We start from the raw sequence: 23,243 nt of genomic DNA, 5'->3' as shown, positions 1-23,243 counted from the left end.
CCTCCTTATTCTCAAAATCTAACAAGTTCAAAAAAGGCTCTATATCAATAGTATCATCTCCAATAATATCTTTAATAACGTCAACCCTAAAACTGGGGACATTGATTAGAGTTGTGGCCAGACAAGTCGTGATATAACACTTTTGAGTTTCCCAAGGTAGGAAACCTGTATTCTAACCTAATTTTTCCCTGAAATGTATTTTTTCTGGCTGTCGAGAGTTAAAGTTCGGGCACCACAATGAGAGTTTGTCGGGATGCTCTGTTGAAGTCGATAGGGACAACAATATAAGGCTCGGATCGAGGCTGATAAGGTACTTAGCGGCGTTAAGATAACATCTCCAAAACTCTCTCCTGCGAGCCTGGGAGTAATTAATCTGTATATTTTCCCTTAATTCCTGGCTTACAAGCCCAAGTAGCCCGTAAATACGGTCCACAGCTTAAGTGGAATCTTTATTACGGCCCGCTTCCAATAGATGTGCAAATGGAACGCCTCCTCTGGAGTAGTACAGACGAATGCCGCAAATCTCGTCTATAGCAGTCCACCTCTCGTAACCGGAATGGTTCACTATAATGGAACACTTAACTAAAGGCTCAAATCGGAGACGCTTAGCATAGGACCAAAATAGCGATAGGTCGTCCCAAGCCAGCCGTTTAGACCCGCACATGACCACAATCTCCCTAGCAAGGACTACCTCTTAAAGTACCCAAAGTCGTCGGAACCAGGGTCTACTAACAAGGTCGCCAATACATCGCCACACTAGAGCAGTACTAGGCGGAAGACCGTACGTGGGGAATTGGGCATCAGAAACGCCAATGGGAACAAATATTCTCGCCAGTTTGGAGTTCAAAGAAGCCAAAGCATCCATGGCGAGATCGCTGTCTTCTTCGAAATGAGCACTTTCAATGAAAAGGCTGGTATTCTGAAAAGGGCTTCTCGAGCTTGTTGCTTTGCCCAGCCAGATAAGAACCCGCCGGGCATTGCTGTAAATTCGATCCATCTTCGGAACCTGTTGTTCTTTCTCGCTATCGCTCGTCTGATCAATGCAAATCGCGTCGATCCAGATATTTGTCGCCAAATTATTTTAAAATTGGCCATAGTGCAGTATAAAGGTGAGGAGAAACAGGAATTGTTTGTTCGTCGCCACATAGAAACATCTCTATTGTGTCCTCTTGTCCCCAACAGTATGACAAGGCATCGTATTCTAGAGGCTCACTAATCGGAAAGATTTGGAGGATTCTATGAGGTTCACCGTTGATGCTAGTAAGGGATAACACGCGGAAGTGAGCGGAAAAGTGACGGCCCTACCCTTGTACACGCTAAGCCCTTTTAGGCCTGCGCTACCCCTCCTCCACTCCTTTCCTAAATATCCTATTCGCTAAACGAGCTAACTGCTTTAGTATATTATATTTATCTTAAAAAGAATTATAGAAATTTATAGAAATTTAATAAGTATATTACTATAATATAGTTAATCTTACTTAAGATAATTAGGCCTACTTAAGTGAGCTGCTTAAGGCGCTCAAGGTGCTCAGGTTACTCAGGCGAGTCGACTGAGCCGAGGGTGAGCCGAGGGTGATTAGCACCTGAGCAAGAGCAGCATGCTTACTAACTTGATGCGGAACTCAAGGAAGAGAAAATTGATTCATGATACCATCAAAATGACTACCATGCCCCCGCCTCTTGATTTTCAGCACCTTCCTGGCTACGAGATCCCTACAAAACACAAGGAAGCGATACGCCAATTGCACTGGTTTGGCCATGTCCCAGTTTTAATGATTCAGGAGCGATATTACCTTAATGAGAGCTTAGTTCGACGTATCTTGAGTTATAATTACCTAGAACGGCGAAGACCAAATTGCAAAGGCCCTGCCTTCCTTCTCTTAGATTGCGAAGTTAACAATATTATTAATTATGTCTCTGAATCGTGAGAGTATTATATTATTAATTACGTTATCCTTTGTGCCGAGCTTGAGCTCAAATGCTCTATTTCAACCCTGGAGCAAAGGCTCAAGCAAAGAGGGTATTATTATTGTACGGCATATCAAAAACCCTACCATAAAGGCCCAAGTAATCGTATAATATCTCTGGGCAATAGTATATATATTTTGGTATACGGAGTGCCTAAAGATGCTCTGGTTAAACGAGGTTACTTTCTTAATAGGCAAAAGAACTATAAAAGAGAAGGTAACTAGAAAGAGGGGGGAGCGTCAATACGAGACGTATATATAGTACCAGTTTTATTGCGGCGGTACGGTACTAGTTAATGCGTGAGGGGTAATTAGATATGGATATAAGAGTCCCTTACTATTTCTTTGCGGATCTGGCAAGAAGGAGGCCTTTATTTAATGCCATTATCTTTCCCAAATACTCGCGCTATATCTGGAGGATATTATTAATGCCTTCGCCTTGGTTACCCATCTATTTTACCCGGTAGTAGAGCCTCTTTTTATAAAAGATAGCAATTCAGCTTACGGATATAAGTCCACTAGTAATTGCTATACTAAATAAAGGGTGAAGTATGGTATTATATTAATGCCACATCCTGCTATGAGCCCTAATATAAACCCAATTAAGAAGTGCTGGCGGAGAATCAAGCAGTCTCTGCACAGACGAAATCACCAACCCATTACGGTAGCCCAGATGGAGCAGGCAGTGACGGAGGAATGGGACGCAATACCACAAGAACGGATTAATCAATTAATTCTGAAGCACGAGAACTGGGTGCATATATTAGCAGAGCGTAGAGGGTGGTCAACTCCTAATTAAATTGATTGATTTCGCATCGCGATTTCGCTAGGAAGTGTGTCTGAAGGCCTGTACGCACAGACTAGTGGGAGCCGGCTCGTTAGGAGGCATGGGAAAGAAAATGCTGCAGCAAGAGCTCGGGTACGGGCAGAATGCACATGGCCCGAATATCTATAGACAGTAAAATACGGGATGAGTGGGATCTGGAGGTAATGTATTCTCTTGAGGTGGTGTTTCTTTGGATTTTATTGGAACTAGGTGTACGCTGGTACACGGTAGTTTATATACTGGATGTATATATAGAGTGCTTACCCCGCGTGAGCTGAGAAATCAAGTCGTCAACCTCCAAAACATTGCAATAGATTTCATGGGGTGATTGGGTAAATTCCTCACTGAAGTGCAGAGCTTTCAGGGGCGCTTTAGCGACACCACGAGAGGGTGGGCTAGGCCCGTTTTGGAAGCTCAGAAACCCGTCATTGCACGTGATATTCATTAAAACATATTTCTCGTCTTCACACCCCCCCCCCCCCCGCCCCCCCTTTCCTTCCATATCAAGACACACCCTGTTGTCATATAAGCCTCACATCCCGCCTTATCCTCCAAGTGAATACCTACATATTTCCACTTGGAAAGTCGGAGGTTTCCGGCATGATTCAGCCAATAACCATCTCCGCGGATGCACTGCGAGCAGCCTCCTTTTGTCCAATTGGCCACCAAACTCGGTGAAATGCATCAAGCCATACTTTTTCCAAAAAGCTTTCAATCAAAAACTTCTGCCTTGTCCGCCTTGTGCGAACCGACTCAGCCTCGCCACGCCCGAGTAGTACATGTGCGCTATTTACTAATTCCTTGGGCCATGGCGTGGATGCGAGCTTGAGATTGGGTAGGCTTGCAGAACACGTGATCTGACTCTGCACCAGTACCTGGACTGCAGCGTACGTGGCACTAAGTAGTGCGATGTTTGGCTGAATTGTGGGATATATTATGCAGCTCGTGTTTCTCCGATTGGCAAACTACCGGTTTGGGAGAGGCTTGCAGGTGGAGATAGGAAGTTAAAGTGGGAGTGGTGGGTTTGCTCTTGGGTGATGATGCAGCGAGCAGGGCGTTTCGATGGGGTGCAGCGTGGCATGGACCTGGGTCCCAACACTTTCTTATATTTGGACCGCCTCATTCTCGTTCCTAAGTTTCCGGGCGATTGATGATCAATTGATCTGCTGTGTTCTTGTCCAGTGTTGTAGTTGCACAGGATGTCGAAGACCGGACCGAAGAAATCCGCTAAGCCTGAAGAGAAGCTGAAGGCCAAAGAGGAGGAGAAGAAGAAAGGCGACGGGCATGAAGAGGGGGAACATAAGCCACAGACGGCTGAGCAAAAATGGTCTGATTGGATATGGGATGAGGAGATGAAGTTGTATTATCGCGCCAAGCTTGCAAATGGCGGTGAGTATTCTCTTACCCGACCCAGCACCAGCTTTGCTAATAAATGACCGTAGTTGAATGGATATACGACTATGCCTGCCCTGAACTTCACCCTGCGACAAAGAAAGAGAAGGTTAATATAATATCCGAGAAATTCGAGTTTCCGAAAGTGGAAGAGAAGATTGTGTTTGTACAGCCGAAATACAAGTTCGAGGTGCCAAGTGGGAGAGGCAGCGAGTATTTGGTGTCAGTATGTGAGGAAATGCGTGCTGGGCCGGGCATGAGAGGAGGAAGCGGCAAGCCGGCAGGAGGGAATGCTGAAGAGAAGGCTGCAGAACCTGTGAAAGTTGAAGGTGAAGCAAAAGCTGGTGGAGAGGAGGAAGGAAAGAAGAAGAATGTAGGTATTGAGAGAGAGCACCAGGGGAAGGGCCAGGTTCATAACTCGTTGCAGCTCGAGAACAACGTTGAAGATGGTCGGAGTAGAGGCACAGTGACGAAACAGCGTATGCGAATACTGTCCCCAGATCGAATTATGCTGATGAAAGACGAAGCAGAAAAAGAAGGCAAAGTGAGGAGGAAGGATCGAGAGAGACATCTAGAGAAAAAGGACAGCAAGCACAAAGAAAGAGGAAATAACAAGTGAGGACATAATCTGGAAATCGGGACGAAATTCAGAAATTCATCTTGTATACCTTCATACGTTTTCCCGCAAATCGGTTCTGGTCATCTTCTCCACACAGCAAGCGCCCCTTCAGCTTCGTCCACTGCACGAGTCGACAAATCCCGGCATTGAAAAAAATACATCTAATTATCCCAAGGGGGAAATGGACAACCAAATTTAGTTGCTCCAGAAGAATATGAACATTCAAATTATTCACTTTCTTTGACGTTGATTTCGGCATCGTAGTTGTTGCCCCTACCTCGCTTGAGACCTCCCTTCCTCCCTCCTCGACGCCTCCCAACCTCCCTTCCGACAACACCTCCACTCCTTCATTTCACCACCTCCAACAAGAATAATCTGACGCAATTCCCGAGTCTCCCAAAGACAATCAGTCCGTTGGCAAAATGTAAGCCAGCCGCTTGATTGTACCAGCAACTGATGAACATTCGCCCAGTCCATCCAGCATCGAGGATCGGCCTGCCGCACTCGAAAGCCAAAAATCTCCAACTGGGTACAGAGAACGAGTCTCTCAAAACGCAAATCATGTCCCTCAAGTCCAGGGCTGGCACTCTCGGAGAAACGATGACCAGCCCCATCCTGCAAACCATCGGCCAGCCCATACAAAAGGGGCTCGCGTTGTTCTCGAAACTACCACCCGAAATCAGTCGAATGGTCTGGACTTTCGCTCACCCACCGGCGCGAGTTATTACAATCTTCGAAAATACTGATGGAGTTGAAGGCGAGGAGATAGTTTACTCGACTTCAAAAATCCTGACACTACTCCAAGTCTGCCAAGAACCACGTCAAATCGCAAATAACTGGTACTAACTTACATTCAGTCCTACCATAGGATCTCGCAAGACTGCTCGCATATACTTTGAATTTGCCTCGGACGCTGCCCACATCCCATTTTATAGGCCAAAATCATCCCAATCGCTCAGTTGGTTCTCTATACTCAATCCCCGATACAGCGAGGTGCAAAGTCACCAGGGTGATTCAAGGGGCTTCACAGTTCTCGGAACAATTTTTGTCTACGGGGGGATACTGCCCTGCTGCTACCGAAGCACTGTTAGTTCTGCACGAAGAAGGGATGTCCCAGGGAGACGCCAAACAATCAGAATTCCAGCCCGTCACATTCCAGTTCAATTGGCAGAGAGGGTGGATATTGTATGAGACCTATCTTGATATACCCCAAAGGGGAGAACAGGATTATGCCCACCGACCCTGGTCACTGACGAAGATCCAGACAGTCAGGTTTTCCGATGTTGTCAGAAACGGATAGGATGTGCTCAGAGCGTGGTACATTTTACTTCGCTGGTACAATGTCAATTTTGCACAGGGTTGGTGAATATGACCGCGGATATGGGGAAGGATATTTCTGCAGCTATGCACTTGCAATCCCGCTGTCCCAGAAAGCCGAGTACATTTATAATCCTGTTGTCCCAAAGGGTTGGGGAAATTTAGTTTTACAGAAAATCGATCTCGGGGGCTTTCTGCTTTCATTGGCAGAATTTCTCGCTTCAAGCCCCTATTCACTTTTAACCCTCCAAGTCACCACCTTATTTCTTCCCGAAAAATTTCCTACCGTTCTTGCCATCTCTTTCCCAAACCCGATTCTTCGTCCTCCACACCACGTCATTTGCTGGGCGCTGCGCAAGTCCATCAGGCACGTCTTTTCGCGAGCGCATCCTCCGAATCGACCTTCAACATTCACCACCTTGCAAAGCAATTGTCAACGGAGAGCTGCATTCCCAGATTTCCAACACACATCTTGATCTTCTATTCAATGTCTGCTACGCGTTACAGCTTCCCCCTCCGCAACATTCTCGCGTCAGCTCCGATCTCTAGCCAGTGAGACAGACGCCAACAGCCTCCTCCAAGATGACGAAACGCAAGTTGGGCAACAAAAGCGAAATCAGGGACTTCTTTAACGGCACCGTACCGACCAGGAAGTATGGATATATTATCCGATCCCACTTTTCTGTTGCTCTCTTTCAAAGCTAACTATGCAGCAGATCGAAACTCCGGAAGCTGGATCATCAGGACGTGACAATTTCCTCCGCGGCAGTTCGTCTGCCTGTGAAAAGACCTTACGATACCAGAGTCAACATGAGACAACCGCGAATTGAGAACTTGAGGTTTGATTCATTCCACAATCCTTTGAAAGAGCTGCCAGGTTGACGAGGTGGGAGGCTGGCAAACACTCCTGAGGCGATCAATCAGCTTGTCGTCCGCGTCGCGTTTTTGTCCCTCGATGCTAGAAGTCCATTCAGAGCACCACAGTAAGTCTCAAAAGCATAACAGACCGAGCCGTTGCCCCACTGACACCTGCAAAGTGCCGCATTCCCGAAGTTCTCTCTCCTTCCGGCCGAAATTCGGCTTATCATATGGAAGTTCGCACGACCAAGTCCCAGGATCATCAAGCTTTCTAGATCGACGAGCCAGACCGCAGGCTGTCGATTCCAGCACCTGGTTTCTCGAACCCCGGTTCCAAATCTGCTCCATGCTTGCTACGAGTCCCGATCCCTTGCTTTGCGGTGGTATATACTCCTGTTCTGTCCGAGTTGTGGATATGGTGGAACGTACATCGACCCCCGGCAGGACTACATGTACTACGGATCAAATCAGCGTATGTTACTTGCAGGCTCCAGCTCTCCCGATCGTGCTACTTCAAGGTGGGACGAGTGGGTTAAAGACACAAGACGCTGGGCTAAAGACCGGCGCTCCATGCGAAATGTTGTGATCCACGAGGACAAAATCAACCAAAGACATCCTTTTGTCAGGCTTCTAGATCTTACAAGATGGTGCAACGAGTCTGCTAAAAGCATCTTGTTTCTAGGGCCCCTCTCCGCGGAGTTAAAGGAGGGTGCTATACTTTCAGATCTGACGCTTTCTCCAAATACATTCTCCTCGAGCCAGTTTGAGAAGTTGCTAGGTATGAGGGACGTCTACAAGGAACTCAAGCTTCACCGGAAAGAACTTCCGGGTTTGAAGAACTTCAGGCCGAAGAGGATATGCACCGTGGAATCGAATCGAACCCACAACGTGATGCAGAATTGTGGATTCGGGGAGAAAGTCTTTGAGAACACGAAACTAGATTTCTCGTTCCAGGCACAGGAGGTTAAGACGGCCAGAACCACGGAATACTGTACTGTCTGCCCGCTAGACTGAGAATTTCTACATAGGAGAAGAAGCGTGAATATATTCTGTGTAATGTTCTCAAAGTTATACTAGGCAAATAAAAACATGCAAAGCCTAGAAGGTCCTCGTTGTCTCTATTCTGTGACTTGAACCCTATCCCGCAATCAACTCTAGCGCGTTTCTCTGCTCGAGGAACAAGATAGCTTCAACTGCAAGATTCACTTTAATACAATAAATTTCTGCAGATTTATACACGCGATACGCGTCAAAAGTGAACCAATAACGTCCTAAATTTTACCTCGACTGCTGCACTTGCCGAACAGACTCTCAGCTACAAATCCACAAATAAATATGGCCAACTCAACACGACCCCTTCAATTCTTCGCAACTCCACAAAGACCATCGAGAAAGCATCAATGACTGCACCCACTCCGCAAGGCACTGCTCTCCTGGAGCTCCTTCCTCGCGCCGCCCTCGATCTCGATCTCGCGGCAACGTCAAGTCCAGACTTGATCTTCCCAAGCTCCCAGGCGCATCGTAATTCTTCCCCCAACAATACAGGGGCAATGCCAACCCAACGCGTCGGTGATACCGATGGACCGTAAATGCCCCCCCCTTTACTCTTCACCTCGTGTCAGAGATAGCTAACTTGAGAACAGGCCGCGAATCCGGACTCGACTCGATCCTACCAAGGCAAAGGAGAAACCCGTCTCTGATCTGATTTATTACGAGGCACTGAGCCACGCGACCGAGTCCAAGGTCTGGCAGCCACCGCAACACCGTACGAAGCATATTCTGGACGAGGATATTGATGGACTTGCGGACCAACTGGCTGGCAATACGCTTGGAACGATAAGGGCATGGACGACCGAGAAAAGGTATGGTCAATGCCATAATTCTTCATTGTTTACGTGCTAATGGTCCATTAGAACGAATGCTGATCAGACTGGGAACTGGGCCTGGCAGCAACAGCAGCTGGACACAGAGCAGGAGAAATCCAAGGCGAAGTCCACAGAGCCGCTGATAAACACACAGTTGCAACAGACAGCGCTTCCGCCTCCCTTAAAGACTTTCGCATGTTTCGGTCGTCTTCCTACGGAACTTCGACTCAAGATTTGGAAGTACGCTAGGCCTGATCCTCGAATTGTTCGCATTTCTTGGTCCAAGGACCTCTTAGACCCCCCGCTCTGGGTGGAAAGATGGAGAAATGGGTCTGATCTTCTCAAAGATGATGCACCATGGATTCAAGACATTCGTCGACCAAAGTACTCTGAGACTCCAATTCCTGCCATGCTACACGTCTGCGCCGAGTCTCGCCAAGTTGCATTAGGTTGGTATAAGCTCAGCCTCGACTCGAAACTTACGAAACCGCGTGTATATTTCGACTTCGATTCCGACTATCTATACGTTGGATGCAATGAATGCGGAGTCTGCTTCTGTCGCGATTGCACAAATAAGGTTGATTTCGAAGATTGTCATGCCGTCAAGCGAGTCTTGGTACACTGGGCGCCGAGGCGGATTACGCCATTCTTCTCGCTGCATCTACGTTTACGTGGCGTGAAGGAGGTTTTGATCTTTGATCCTTCCACCGACCCATTGAACTCAGACACCGAGCTGGCCCATTTGCAGGAGACCACAAAGCCTTTTAATTGGCAAGAGGGGAAAAGCCTCTACGACGTCTTTCTTGAGGACAAGCTTCAGTTGGACCAGTTTTACATGGACTCCGTGAGAATCCATCAAGCGCAAGCTAAAGACCCAGGTCCACTGTACCCCACGAAGATCGCGCGTGTTGAGCTTGTCGTCACGCCCGCGGCGACAAAAATATATGGCTTCATGGGAGACAAATCCGAGAACAACGCCATCGACTTCAGCTTGCACCCAAGATCGGTGTAAAGAAACTTTTGATCGAAATTTGACAGGACAGGACAGGCAATACACAATCTGCCAACTTCGACTGAAGTCTCGACATCAACCAGACTCTGAGTCATGGGCGACACATTGAACTTGCAAAATACTTCACATGCTTCGAATCGTGCATCGGCTCGATTTGAGAGCATTCTCTTCCCGCGACCTCGGAATGACTCGTTTCCCATCCCACGGCTTCCACAGCATCAAACAAAATCGATGACACTTCACCACATCCACACTCACTAACTTGGACAACGAATTAGAACTACAATGCATCAAGCAAGGAATATGTAGAGTAGTATTGTACTATAGTCAAACAGCAATAAAAAGAACTAAAAGCACAATGACCATCAATGTAGACACTACTCCACATGTATTTTCAAGTCTTCGTTCAATTTTCTCCCCTATCTTTGCTATCTTCCTATCTTCCCAAGTGGGACTGTACATCTAAACATATGATACATACTCTTCCCAGAAAGCAACGAAAACCCAGTCCTGGCAAGTGCCCGGTATGCCAAATTCCAACTAACAGCACGAAGGAAACGCTAAATCAGATGCAAATCCACGCCATCCCGTCTATTCTAAAACTCCATGCAGCTCTATCAAATGTCATCAGGTTCATCATCGCTCCTCATTCTCCCTTCTACGTCTTCAGAAGCTCATATCTTCGCAGGTTCAGGGGTCTGTACGAGCTCAGATAGCTGCTCACTCGTCCCATCCGTATGCTTCATCAACTCATTCCCCACAACGGCCTCACCCGGCTCCGTCGTCTCCGAATCCTCGACCTCATCCTCGGCATCCTTACAATCCTCCTCCACATTCGTGCTAATCCAATTCCAAGCCCTGACTCCCTTCTTCCCCAAAATCAACCTATCGTCTTTTGTCTCCATGCCTTTCTTGCCCGTTAGCTCCATGTCCTTCGCCGACGTTGCGGAGACAGTGATTCCTTGTGCTCTAAGGAGTTGTAGGATTGCCCGGACGTTGAGCCGCATTACCCTCTCTGGTTCCTCGGCGGCGAGAAAACGCTTTGTTACCCAGGGGAAGAGCAGCCCGAAGTCGGATTGGCTTAGATGCGCGCTGGCGTTTGCGTAGAAGAAGTTGGGCTCGATCCACTTCCCACCGTCTTCCTTGCTGTAGTTGTATTCGAAGGTAGAGGGATTCGGTGATAGGAGCCGCTTCGTGGCTTTCAAGTGAACGCTCCATTTGTAGAAGGCTTGCGATTCGATAGCTAAGAGTGCGGAGCCACCGGGGCCGGAGGGCGTGTAGCAGGGGAAGGGGTGGTCCCAGAGCCATCTCATGGAGGCTGCGCGGAGGGGTAGACACCAGATATCGAGGAGGATGAGGGGGGTTTGGGGGGTTATTTGTGAGGTGATTGCGGAGCGGGAAGAGGGGAGGAAGAGTGGTTCGTAGGAGGAGGGTGCTTCGGAGGTGTGGGGGGAGTAGAAGGTTGACTTCACGAATTGACTGACGGTGGCTGCGCCGAAAGAGTGGCCTGCGAAAGATATCTTGCCGGGTGTGTGCACGTCCATTGTGTCTTTGAATGGGTAGAGGGATGTGGAGGAGGTGTTGAGGTTCTCAAGTTTCTCGCCGACGTCCAGCTTCAGGATGCTATCGTGAATGGCACCGAGTTCCCACAGTCGGACTTTGAGTTGTGCATTTCGTCCTGCTTCGACTTCTGGTGATGGTGTGTGAGAGAGACGGACATAGTTGACTGTCCGCTTGCTCTTCCGCGCGGCGCTCTTCTCTGTTATGGAATTGTTCGATGGGACATCGCGAATGTAGGAGATTGGTGTCGATCCGTCTCGATGCTCAGGTGCTATCACAATAACGCCATGACTAGCAATTGATCCCGCCAGATGCGAATATGCATTCCTTGATCCGCCCAAACCATGCGAAAATATCATTACGGGCCATCGCTTATTCTCTGTATCCGGTTGGAGGAGCGGAGCGTTCTTTCTCACGGGGATCGAGATGTAGGAGAGGTGGTTTGGGAAATATCTGTTCACTTAGCATTTTCCTGGAGGACAGAAGGAGAAGACTTACGAAATAAGGTCTGCCAGCATAGAGCCAGCACCCAGGAATTTGGTATATGCAGAGATGTATCCTCGTTGGGGCGCTGGAAGCCAATTGACGTTCTTTTTTCCTTTCGCATCCGGCTGGCACGGATAGAAAATTCGGTACTGGACGGTCGAGATGCTCTCATCGGGCGAAGGACTGGGACAATCCAATTCAGAGACTGGCAGTTCGACGTCTATGGTGCCGACCTTGTGCGGACCGGTGTATTCGGGGAAGCCTGGCACGGGGCTCAGACGTGACAGATATGAGGTCATTTCAGCGGTGTCGATTGTGCGCAATGGGATTCAGGGGTAAAACGTCAGATCGTGAGGTTCGTAGAGAGCGTTGCGGACGCTTTGGGTATTGGGAGATGAGAATGTACAAGTGGAAAGAAGAAAAAAGAAAGGTTAAGGAGTGATAAAAAGTTGACGGAGGATACCTCGGCTCGATCAGAAAGGACTGGGGGACGATGAGGTTTCGTGATGGCATTTTTGATCGCGTGGCTCTTACCCGGTTCCGTCCTCAAAAGCCAAGCGAATTCTCCTTTTTCCCTGCAAGCCGTGGCGCAGGGACGACCGTTGCCATTTCAGCTAGTCCATAGTTGTTCTTTTCCTGCTCCATTTTTGCATTTTTATCTCTCTATGTATTCTTCTCTTGTTCGAGCAATTCCAGTTCGCCTTTAAACCCATTCCCAATTACTCTTTCATGGGGTTGATGCTCCCGCCTGCAAATGTCGTCAGTGTTCATGTTTCATGCAGAATCATACGACCAATTCGCTGATCGACACGATTGCTGCATTCTCCAATGCGGAGCCACCGCCGGTCCGCCTCCTGGGAGACAAACGAATCAGTGAACCTCCTGCGCGCCTTTCCAAGGTTTTGCAGCACGAGACCAAAGGCCGATGAAGTCATGTGAAAAGGATGCCTTGCGGATCCGGAAAATATCGTCCGCCATCACAGCTCGAGCTATATTTGGTTACCAGTACCGTGGATGGTGATATTGGCCGTCATGGTGCTGGAATTATGGGCCAGACTCACACTGACCTCTGCCGTGAGGCATCTGTGACCTCTAGACTCATCCGAAGGCACCCTCCTACGGATTTTCCTTGGCTAGGTCGAAACGCTCATGCCCGTTGCAAGGTCTTGCAATTGCTTCGATGACATCATCGCGACGTCCATTACGAAAAGATGCGAGTGCATTCGCTCTTGGGAGTGGCACCTTCAGAATGCGAACTAAATCCATGGCATTTCTGTCAGGCATTATTCCCCTTCAAAGGCCCGGGCCGCTTTCCAGACATCTCCGTGCATAGAATCAAAACCAATTGGACTTTTTTTTTGTTTATCCGGCAGGTCACATGATCGTAAAGCTGAAATACGGACATTCCTGGTCCAAACGCTTGTTGTCTGGCGATGCACTCCGGGTCCAATCCGAGCGCAAAGCTGCCTCATCGCCCGTATTTCTCGTACAGGAACAGTTGCTGATTCGACAGCGGGGGCATTCCTTGATCCAGCTCCTAAATTCGACCAACGGTTAGACTGAAAATCATCACCGCCAGCTGAATTGAAACTTTCTCGTGAGGCGCATTTGTGAAGAAACATTTGCTGAAGTAGTAGGCCAGAAATTTTTATTATCTCCTTTTCGTGGCCATTTGTGGATCTACTCCATATTTCATGCATTTTGCGGCCTTTCGAGTTGCTTCTGTCAACGGGGTGGACGTGCAATCTATTGGCAAAATAATCCAAATGAGCTGTGCCCTGATGATTGAAATCGCTGGTGCTTTCTTTCGTGTTCAAAATAATATTTTCTTGAGCACTCATTAGACAGTTGATTTAGGTGTCCGAACCCAATGTTTTTGTTGTTGAAATAAGCGTGAAACGACTTACGTCCTTCAAACCCTGAATGCACCATGACACCGTGGCCAATATATATCGGCATTGAAGGGGCCCTCTCTAAGCGTTCAACTACCGCTACAAATGCAACATCTAAAACCACACACTCTTCAACTTGTTGCCTATGCAACGGCTCGTCCTTAGTGGTTCATGCGTGCAGCTATTCCACATGAGCCTCGCGTCAGTTGTTTCAATGTGACGCTCCTCTCAAATGTCTCCGGAATATTTCTCTTTCATCTTCCCCCTTGCCTCGTTTGTATCTTGATGTTGGTCAAGCTTCGCTTCGTTCGGCTCTTTCTTTCTTGACGCTGGCGTATCCGTTCTCGCCCTGTAGATCAGGTGCAGCTTCTCTTATCTAATCAATTTTCCTTTACGAGATATTTAATTACTAATGTCCATATGGGCGACAATGGAAGCCCATTCTCGACTCATGGCAATGGCGGAATGAATGGCAGTCCGAACGGTGGCAGAGGGGGAAGAGGAGGTGATGGTAGTGGCGGACTGGGACCACCGCCTCTCAGTGTAAGCAAACCGTTTCCAACATCGGCACCCTCTGGACGACCGACATCACGGCCACCTTCGACATTTCAAACAACGGCTTCTTCCGCTGCTTCGCAAACCAATGTCGGTCAGTCATCTCAAACCTCTGCCTCTTCGTCGCTCGGTCTCGAAGACGCACCAACAAACACCCACTCCAGTCTGAATGGCAGCATAATAGCCGCCATCACAATCCTCATTCTCCTCATTCTCTCCATCCCCCTCGCGTTCCTCATATACCGCCGCCCCCGACGAAAACGCCAATACCGCAAATCCATCGACGCGGCACCCACTTCCCATCTCCCCCTCTACGAATACTTCATCGCGCGTTCCATCGCCTCCAACCGCAACAGCCTCCAAGATCTCCAACACTTCTCTCTCCTGGACGCCAAATTGCTCCCCCCGAACCCGGAGGAACACCCTACCTTCCGCGTCTCGATCCCTCCTCCCGGACGCGCACATCTCCGCTCCTCACTCGCGATGACGGAACGCTCGATATCGGTATATTCGGACACGAACCTGTACTTCATCACTAGCAAGGAGATTGGCATGGATGTTCGGCTTCCGTCGCGAGGCGGAGAGCGCCTGTCGAGACTGGGGCTGGAAATGGCGAACGATAATCCTTTCAGGGCTTCTCAATTTCCATCTCGATTATCGAAGCTGGGAGTTGGGATGGGAAAGGAGGGAGAGGGCGAGAATCCGTTCAAGACATCTCTTGCGAGTCCCGTGGGCAGCCCGAAGTTCATGATTGGAGAGGGGAAGTGGAGGCGGCCTTATAAGGGGAAGTTGAGGCTGGGGATGGGTGTGCAGAGGACGTTGACGCCGAGCTCAGATCGTGCCATGGAGGAAGAGTGGGTAGTTTGATGAACGTCATGATTTGACGATGAGATGAAATGAGATGTTGGATTGTTTTAGCATTAGGTGTTTGGGCGTTGGACGGATGCTTTGGTAGCCTTTGCGGGACGTTGGGTCTGGGTTTTTTCCCATCATGCTGCAGTGCAGCTCGACTTCTCTTCTTATACATATAAAATCTATGCTTTCAAGGATTCGCAGACGAGGTCCGGTCCTTTTGCTTCATCCACAGTGGTCATATTGCGCCCCCCAACCTGTTATTGTCCACCTCCACTCTCCGCCTCCTTCAACTTCAACAATCCTACTGAACGAAGTTTGGGGATGACAAACTCCTCGATCCACTCTGTACACTTTCACACTCTATCCCTCGCCTCTCCTTCCTTACGGAAAGTACCATCACTCTTGATCCGTTCAATCTTCATCGTTTCCACCTAAACTTCCTCTGTACCGGAGGCACGGGCACTTCCCTAAGTGTCTTTTCAGCTTTCTTTGGATAGTCATCCGTCGACACGGATCCTAACAATTCTCGACTAAAGAACATCTCATTTTCCTCTGGTGGCGGCTCTGAGCGGGAGGCGTATGCCATTCCTGAGACGAGGTTGCCGATTACATGATGGATGGTGCCGGGTGAGTCGGAGGATGAGGTGAGAGGGACGAAGAGCACGGTATGGTGTCTTGGCTGCGGTATCATTGGATCAGGGAGGGAGAGGGAGTATTTTGTTTTGTAGAGGGGGTGCCCGGTCGCCATTTCTGAGTGTGGCAGGGGTTTTTCGTCTGGGGTCGTGAGAGTAGCGATGTTGAGGTGAGTAAGGAGAGAAGAGAAGGCAGGGACTAGTAAGGTTGTTGGTTGGTTGTTATCAAGTGAGAAGATCTCGCGTGCAAGTCACTGGTGTGGCATGCAGAGAAGAAGTCGACTCTGATTTCGTTCTCATTTATCGGCGAAAACTAGAGAAGAGGATATTTCCTCGAAAGCAAATTGAAAGCTCCAAAGCCTAAAGCAAAGCTGCAGACTAAAACTCAGCAATCCCAACCAGTACCTCGCACATCTCAACCAGTCTGTGTGCTGCTTCCTGCAGAGATCAATCCTCCAAACTGAAATATCAATCTGTGCTTCATGGCTACCCATCACTTGTTTGGAAGCTTCTCTCTGCCCTTTCCACTCTGGCCCTTCCTCTTCTTCTTCGGAGTCTCCTTTGTCTGATGTTCTTCCCCATCGTCACCGGGATCCATTTTGTTCTTTGGAACGTCAGAATTCGGGCCACCGTAGTCGGTCTCAGGGTGCTCCTCCTTCGCCTTCTGGCTCTCCGCGTCGTACAGACTGTTGTAATCTTCGCCATTTCTACTCCCACCATGTTTGAAGCTCGGCGTAACTAGCTCCTCTTCCCCATCTCCATCCTGATCCTCAGCTTCAGCTTCCACAGCCAAGCGAGACCTCTCATCTTCCTGCGCCCGATGCGCAGCTAGAACCTTGGCAGTCACATTCCCATCATCGACAACTTTCTTCACAACTTTCCCCACAACATCAGAGTTGACACCATTGTCCCACTTGATATCTCCACTGATGATCCAACGATCTCTCGTCACCTGATCAAGCGCCTCATGACCCTCTACCACCTTGCAAGTCTTCGAAAGCAGCTGAGTACGATACGTGGTGTTTTTGGCAATGTCGAATATCTCGTTCTGCTTGTCGTGGATGCCGCAGAGGGCGCGGTCGGCAATGTCGGATTTGGCCTTTTGGAAGAAGGTAGCCTTGCCGGAGAGGATGAGGAAGGCGATGCGGTGGGCGTGTGTGCGGTATTTGATTAAGTCATCTCTGAGATTCCGTAATGTTAGAGCTGGAGGGGAGTAACGATGGAAAGAAAAGGAGGGGGAACTTACTTGCCGAGAGTGAAGGTCGAAACCCAGGGGAATCCTGCATGGACGACAGACGACTCAACTGCAGTGCCTTTATCTTTGACGTAGATCCATCCGCCAGACGGCCCAGAAGATTGAGCTTTCTTGGGAGGGCGACCTGGACCGGGATTTTTCGTTGGTGTCTCCATGTTCTCCTCGGCATCTGACTCGGGAAGAGCTGGCATGGCTGCTTTCTTAGGAGGGCGGCCAGGACCTCTCTTTGTGGTCGGTGGCTCGACGATATCCTCCTCCTCCTCCTCCGAAGCCTTCGGAAGAGCTGCTTTGGCGTTCTTTTCCAGGGGACGACCTGCTTCCTTCGTGGCAGACCCAAAGACGCTATCCACGCTATCAACCTCCATGGCATCTTCATCGATTGTATCCTTCTTAGATGTCGTTTTCTTGGGACGACCACGACTTTTCTTCGCTGGTTCCTCCTCATCCGAATCCTCATTGATGGGTTCATTCGCGGGGCGACCGAGACCTCTCTTTGGAGCATCCATCGATGCAGGTGGCATCTTCGCAGTGTCTCCTTTTGCGGGAGCTTTCCTCTTGACGGCGATACCCTTCCTCGGTGACATTCTGTTTGAGTTGTTGTAATGGCGATGGTGCTTGATATTGTCGCATTTGAGGAAGCCGGTTTGAGGAAGACGGGGTGGAGGTCGGAGAGAGAATGCTCTCTTTTATGGGTGAATCGAGAAGACGGATAGTTCTCAAATCTTCTGGTCCTGAAAGTGAATCAGATTTGAAAGTTGAAGATGGTATGTAGAAGAAAGGTGATGGGCAATCGTAAGTATTCTGGAAAGAGGAAATGCCTATTTCCTTTGTTTGAACGAAGCATTTCTAGGCTGCCACAGATAAAAGGGTCCAGATGAGCGTCCACGGTTCTTTGGCCTTCCCGTGATTTCTAGGATGAGTGGCTCGAACATTCTTCCGTTAGGTTTTGTATCGATTTTGCAAGCCAGGTGAGGATCTGGATCATTTCCATTCCCACAAGTCTCTGCGGATCTGGAGCTAACGAGTCGGTGATCTCACAAAGGCTTTCCGCGCCTCCTTCAAGCACGCATCAAACTAGACATCATGCTTCAAATCTCTCAAACTCCCCATATTCCGTTGCAAAAAAATATTGCATAGACTCCGTGCTGACTTCCCACGTGGCAGAGGGGATCATCCGGATTACATGACCAGAAATCGGTTGATGATCAGGTGGAGCGGGCCAGGCTTGCCCCCAACTCCGTCTAGCAGGGGACCGGGACTGGTTCCCATACGCCTCCACAGGTCCCCAACCTAAGAAACATATGAAAGTAGATCCCAACTGTGATTTGGATAGGTTGGGTAGTCTCTGCATACCAATACTCAAAAGATCCAACTGACTGACTTCAGCATGCTGTACTGTACATACTAGATATACCCCTGGTGCGTCGTCTCATTCAACCTCACTCTCTCCAGATCAGGGTCGTATCCTTCAGGGTAGTTGAAGTTAGTTACTAACAGCTCTCTGAGAGTCTCTGCCTGGGAAAAAAGCTCGCTGAATGTCTTGTCCTTAGAGGAAAGGGCGGTGTGGTGATGATGGTCGTGACTTGCTTTGCCCAATGTGGGTGTGCGCAAACTCCTCGGAACACTTCAGGTCTTCGGCTTGAATGCTGAACTAAAGTTCGCTGAAGAAGGATAATTCGATGGCAAACTGATGAAATTCTTTTGAAGCAGTCGGAGAGTTTGCCAGTCTGGTTTGGGGAGGTAATTTAAGGTCACGATTTAAGATACCAGACGGGATTGCGATCTCACAGAGGGTTTTGGCGTTTTGGGAGAGAACCAGGATCTCCATGATGGTTTAGCTAGTCAATCAAGCGCAGTCGAGAGTTGCTTTTCGAATTAGAGTCTCAACGTTTGTGGTACTTTGGTTATTGAATGGCTCTCCGGTTTCCATGCTTAGCAGCGATATGTCAAACCTGGAAGAAATAAGATACCTGGTCCAGGCAGTAACTCTAGGAATTTGAGTAGTAATGATTTGAATAGCCTGAATTGCATGTTGGCAAACTACGCTTCACAGCGTTTATCATGTGCTCTATTCTCTGTAGAATTATATCCATAGGTATTTAGCATTGCAAGTGGCACGGGTTTCGTTACTCCAGATTAGACCGGGGGATGATTATGAGGCGGAAGGAGACATAATTTTCTAGGAGATGGACGGTTCTCTTTGGGAGATCGATATTTGAGAATCGCAACACGGCTTTGGGGCTCTTACCGTCGCACTGAAATGTAGGGACGGACGCAGCGGCGAAGAGTAGGTGCGATGGGATTATGGTTTGGGTTCGAGGTTTGGTGATATTTCCATCTAAAGCCGGGCTTTGATGCAGGCTACTCCTGGCGATTGGAGATATTCTTTCGATGATTAGCTTATTCAACATGGGACATATCTACTTACTTTGACATGCCAAAATCCACCAATTTCTGACCAACTCGATCCTGTTCGGATCAGTGGAGGGATAGAGGGAAGATCAAGGCAGAAGGTGAAGATTTTCATTCCTCGACACTGCCATCTGAGTAATACTCGAAGCTTTTGGGTACAGGAGCGTCTTGAGGCGACCTTGGATCTTCATCTACTACTAAGAATTGGATCGGTTTCTCGTCCGACGCCTTGGCGATCGGTAAATCCTGCGCAACGGCTGGCAAGCCATTCCTGACATTCCGTGTCATGAAAGCAGCCCACTCCCATGGCTTGTCCCTATCTCCTGGCAGTGAATTGAAATATTCCCACCCCATCACCCCTCCAAATCCGGGATATCTGATCTTCAAAGTGATCAGGACTTCTTGTAATATCTCGAACGGTACCCACCCACTTCCGTTCCCAGGATTGGTAACCATCCCTATCACAATCTTATCCGCGGGGTATCCTCTTGTGACCATGAAGTCGTATCCATCTGTCTTGCTGAGATCTCCCCACCCACAGTAAAACTGGGTGTTGTACCAAGCAATCTGCTTCCCTCTCATGACCTCTAACGCTTCGTAACTGAACCCGCTCAGATTATGCTCAGGTTTGTCGGACATCAATGCCGCTGCTACGGGAGCAAGTGTGATGAGAAATGTCTCTCCGAAATCTGTCTTTAGTCTATCAATCAACCGTATTATGCCCGCGAGCGTCATTGGCTCCTCGACGTCAAGATCCAGGCCATCGAGTCCTCTCTCTCGTATCAAATTTTGCAGGGGGATGTAGTATGCTTCGAACGTTGCATCGTCGAGATCGAGTCGTGTGAACGAGCCTTTGGCCGCCCCACCTAGCATTCCCAGGACTTTGATGCCGGATGCTTGGAGGATTCGAAGCTCAGCCCATAGCGTGTGATATCTTGGGTCAGAGGGAACATGGTCATTCTGCTAGGGTTAGCAAAGACTATCCAGACAGGTCGAGGAAAGAGAGTGTCTACCAAGTGTATATTTCCTGGAGGATCATTGAGATGGATCGCGGCGAGGTTGACGTGTGTCACCGCAATATTGGGCTGGGTTATAATTGGCAGGATTGAGCAAGGAGTGCCATCAGGGTTGTGCTGTGTTTGGTAGTAAATTACTATCTGCGGGGTATGAGGAAGGGGTATGGGAGGCATTGAGGGTGTCGTAAGGTGGAGCAAGGTGGACGAGGCTGAAGGATTACCTTAAGAACTGTTGCGGCAGAACTTCGGCAGCCGCTTGCAGCTGCCATCGACGCTCCAATTGATAAATTAATCGCGCTTTTGGTAAATGGTATGGTATTGACTAATCATTTAAATAAAGTCCTAATTAAGGATATAATTTCGTCTTCGCAATACAGTCTACTCAACAGGGTCTTACGAGTCAAGTGTTATCGGCCAGCCTCCCCCGCTCCACTACCTTGATTTTTGTCGATGGGTTTGCCCTGTAACGTTTTTGAATAGGTGTATTGGAGACTTTATACTATATTGACTGTATATTATATTAGTCTTATAATAATCAGTGCTCAGACAAAGATTATTCCCAAGAGGGGGTTAATTACTACGAGCCTCCGGAATAAAGCAAAGAGAAGAGCAAAGAGAAAGCGCCTTAGTTAACTTCTCTTTTGCTATCTTTACTAAGTGAAACCATCCCCATTTCTTTTGAACACGGCTTTGTAATTGCCTAATGGGGAAGTGCAATTAAATTATTGAGCACACTCAAAGCCTAATTTTAATACTTTACTCCAGTGTAGTAGATGCCAGCTAGCGAACTATTATCAAAAATCACTATATACGACTTGACAATTACCAGATCAGGAAGACGATATTAATTAGTGGATTATACATTTCATTAATCAACAGCTCTGAATTGACCAATAAGAGCATCTTGTTGGTTAATTCCGATATTTGTGAACGGCTCCTATCAACCCGATGTGCAGTTTTTGCCATTTTTATATCACGTGTGCGAGTAGTTCCACATGGGTATAATTTGCCCATGAATTGTAGCGTAAAACGTCTTCCAAAGGCACTTCCAGCCTGCTTCCCTTAATCTCAAAAGTCACGATATTTTCCACTTGCTTCGCGCAGTGTGAACAATGAATAGTGTGACGGCAGGAACAGAACAATGGAACGAGGCTCAAAGATCAATGATTTCCTATGTCTTGAGAATTTAAAGCTAAGGAGGAGGAGTGAGGTGTGGCAGTGGATAAGTAGGTATGGCCAAGACTACTGAAACGCCGAGCTTTGGAAGCGAGCTTGGTTTGAACCATAGCTTGGAACCTTAGCTGAAACCAACCCCTTTGGCTGAAACCAACCATGTGACACCAGCCGTCACAAATAGAGTAGAGTAGGGTAGTGGCCCCTACTTATATTCTATTCACCAAATACTCCCACCACTTATATTCTACTTATATTCTAATCAAGGTATTCATGAATATTTTGAGTAGTGTGCACGTGACGTTTGCACGTGCTAGGCTAGCCTTACTTAGTAGAGCTCCGGGCACTCTTGCACTAGTGCCACCTCGCTACCCAATCAAGTGGTAAGCGAACCGAAGCTCGATAATACTTCTAGAATTACCTCGACTTAAGAACTTAATAATAATAGTAATCCTATTTTTAATAATTAGTAATTAAGAAACTGAGATCTTTAGCTATAATAGCTAGAAAATATTTAGAAATCCTGGCTTTCTCGGCTCCTAGCAAGAGATTCTTCTCTTAAAGCACTTTTATTATAACTAAATTACGTAATAGACTTAATGAGAGTAATTTTGAGAGAATAGATTGCTTAAAAAGTTGGGGGTTATTTAAAGACGAATTAGAAGAGGCTAAAAAAGAAGAAAAAGGCAAGAGAAAAAGAAGAAAAATAATAAAAATAATAAAAAACAAGATTATAAGAAAAATAATTCGGTTGTTATTATAGAGAATTAGTATTTATCTAGCCTTATATAAGTACTAGCTTATCTTATTTAAGGCTACTTAATAGACACCTTAGTTCTTTTTTTAAAAATTTAAATATAGGTTAATTTACTAAGATCGCGTGACTTCCACGTGACTATTCATGAATATTCATGAATATATATTCTACTCTACTCATTTTTTTTAATTTTTTTTGGAGTTTTACGCTACTTGTATTCTATTCATGAGTAGTATGAATACCTTGAGTATTTCTTTCTCACACTGGCTTCGAACTGACAACTTCAATCGTACCTCGTTTAGATCGTCAGCAAGATTGACTTAGGAGAGGGATTAAGCCATCGAGGAACACCCGAGTTTTCCTCGTGTGATTTCAAGATTGTGTCGGCCGCTACGATCTGGGGTCGCGGATTTCCATCAAATGTCCTTCAGCCAAGTACGCCTCACACGTGTCAAAAGAATCAAAGCTATAGGGCATCGAATGGATGGCTAACCAAGCGCATTCCTGCAAAACTAGGGTTCTTGAGTAAGAAAAAGTGATTGCTAAGCATATTTTTCCATCGTGGGGTGAGTTAGAGGCTGTGGGACGAGGAATGTATTATTGGCGGCCGACAACGGATGCATTTCAATTTTCGTGGTAGCCCTAGATGTCAGATTTTCCAGGGATATGTGTGCTAAGGTTTGCGGCTGTTGATAGGTTAAGAGGGTATAGTACAATGTGCTCGCAGAGATCTTGTAGTCATCTGGACGAGTTAGAAAGGTGAGTAGATAAACGTGGATGCCCCGTTATTCTGA

At 47.7% G+C, this 23,243-nt stretch overlaps 11 protein-coding genes across 11 annotated transcripts; 5 read left to right on the top strand and 6 right to left on the bottom strand.

The window, feature by feature from the left end:
* Window positions 1–641: 641 nt before the first annotated feature.
* K444DRAFT_612582 (uncharacterized protein) lies at window positions 642–939 on the bottom strand. Its single transcript, XM_024880165.1, has one exon. It carries the CDS (start codon window positions 863–865, stop codon window positions 695–697), a length of 171 nt encoding a protein of 56 aa, XP_024737319.1. The 5' UTR covers window positions 866–939; the 3' UTR covers window positions 642–694.
* A 2,842-nt stretch (window positions 940–3,781) lies between these two features.
* Window positions 3,782–4,755, top strand: K444DRAFT_392408 (uncharacterized protein). Its single transcript, XM_024872453.1, has 4 exons — window positions 3,782–4,182; window positions 4,236–4,562; window positions 4,613–4,664; window positions 4,713–4,755. The coding sequence occupies exons 1-3, from the start codon at window positions 3,993–3,995 to the stop codon at window positions 4,627–4,629; spliced, it is 534 nt and encodes a 177-aa protein (XP_024737318.1). The 5' UTR covers window positions 3,782–3,992; the 3' UTR covers window positions 4,630–4,664; window positions 4,713–4,755.
* Window positions 4,756–5,162: 407 nt separating this feature from the next.
* Window positions 5,163–5,841, top strand: K444DRAFT_392379 (uncharacterized protein). The gene has a single exon (XM_024872452.1). It carries the CDS (start codon window positions 5,261–5,263, stop codon window positions 5,648–5,650), a length of 390 nt encoding a protein of 129 aa, XP_024737317.1. The 5' UTR covers window positions 5,163–5,260; the 3' UTR covers window positions 5,651–5,841.
* A 987-nt stretch (window positions 5,842–6,828) lies between these two features.
* Window positions 6,829–8,020, top strand: K444DRAFT_663215 (uncharacterized protein; the record flags this gene model as incomplete). Its single annotated transcript, XM_024886807.1, has 3 exons — window positions 6,829–6,889; window positions 7,008–7,104; window positions 7,159–8,020. 3 exons carry the CDS (start codon window positions 6,829–6,831, stop codon window positions 7,991–7,993), a joined length of 993 nt encoding a protein of 330 aa, XP_024737316.1. The 3' UTR covers window positions 7,994–8,020.
* A 242-nt stretch (window positions 8,021–8,262) lies between these two features.
* K444DRAFT_663214 (uncharacterized protein) lies at window positions 8,263–9,856 on the top strand (the record flags this gene model as incomplete). Its single annotated transcript, XM_024886806.1, has 3 exons — window positions 8,263–8,564; window positions 8,623–8,841; window positions 8,893–9,856. The coding sequence occupies exons 1-3, from the start codon at window positions 8,380–8,382 to the stop codon at window positions 9,854–9,856; spliced, it is 1,368 nt and encodes a 455-aa protein (XP_024737315.1). The 5' UTR covers window positions 8,263–8,379.
* Window positions 9,857–10,530: 674 nt separating this feature from the next.
* On the bottom strand, window positions 10,531–12,201 carry K444DRAFT_528550 (uncharacterized protein; the record flags this gene model as incomplete). Its single annotated transcript, XM_024874735.1, has 2 exons — window positions 10,531–11,869; window positions 11,915–12,201. 2 exons carry the CDS (start codon window positions 12,199–12,201, stop codon window positions 10,531–10,533), a joined length of 1,626 nt encoding a protein of 541 aa, XP_024737314.1.
* Window positions 12,202–12,725: 524 nt separating this feature from the next.
* On the bottom strand, window positions 12,726–13,769 carry K444DRAFT_612577 (uncharacterized protein). The gene has a single exon (XM_024880164.1). It carries the CDS (start codon window positions 13,741–13,743, stop codon window positions 13,186–13,188), a length of 558 nt encoding a protein of 185 aa, XP_024737313.1. The 5' UTR covers window positions 13,744–13,769; the 3' UTR covers window positions 12,726–13,185.
* Window positions 13,770–14,073: 304 nt separating this feature from the next.
* K444DRAFT_612576 (uncharacterized protein) lies at window positions 14,074–15,664 on the top strand (the record flags this gene model as incomplete). The annotated part of the gene is made up of 1 exon (XM_024880163.1): window positions 14,074–15,664. A coding segment is annotated over exon 1 (997 nt), but the record flags the coding sequence as incomplete, so codon positions are not given.
* Window positions 15,424–16,140, bottom strand: K444DRAFT_392267 (uncharacterized protein). Its single transcript, XM_024872451.1, has one exon. The coding sequence runs from the start codon at window positions 15,950–15,952 to the stop codon at window positions 15,623–15,625; it is 330 nt and encodes a 109-aa protein (XP_024737311.1). The 5' UTR covers window positions 15,953–16,140; the 3' UTR covers window positions 15,424–15,622.
* A 189-nt stretch (window positions 16,141–16,329) lies between these two features.
* Window positions 16,330–17,675, bottom strand: K444DRAFT_629366 (uncharacterized protein; the record flags this gene model as incomplete). Its single annotated transcript, XM_024883045.1, has 2 exons — window positions 16,330–17,017; window positions 17,083–17,675. 2 exons carry the CDS (start codon window positions 17,673–17,675, stop codon window positions 16,330–16,332), a joined length of 1,281 nt encoding a protein of 426 aa, XP_024737310.1.
* A 1,939-nt stretch (window positions 17,676–19,614) lies between these two features.
* On the bottom strand, window positions 19,615–20,693 carry K444DRAFT_643010 (glycoside hydrolase family 18 protein; the record flags this gene model as incomplete). Its single annotated transcript, XM_024884807.1, has 2 exons — window positions 19,615–20,463; window positions 20,517–20,693. 2 exons carry the CDS (start codon window positions 20,691–20,693, stop codon window positions 19,615–19,617), a joined length of 1,026 nt encoding a protein of 341 aa, XP_024737309.1.
* Between the last annotated feature and the right edge of the window lie 2,550 nt (window positions 20,694–23,243).

The sequence above is a fragment of the Hyaloscypha bicolor genome (genome assembly GCF_002865645.1).
Source record: "Hyaloscypha bicolor E unplaced genomic scaffold K444scaffold_60, whole genome shotgun sequence".
In the NCBI taxonomy this organism is placed as follows: Eukaryota; Fungi; Ascomycota; class Leotiomycetes; order Helotiales; family Hyaloscyphaceae; genus Hyaloscypha; species Hyaloscypha bicolor.
The sequence above is the reverse complement of the archived record's forward strand: the minus strand, read 5'-3'. Positions and strand labels throughout refer to the sequence as shown.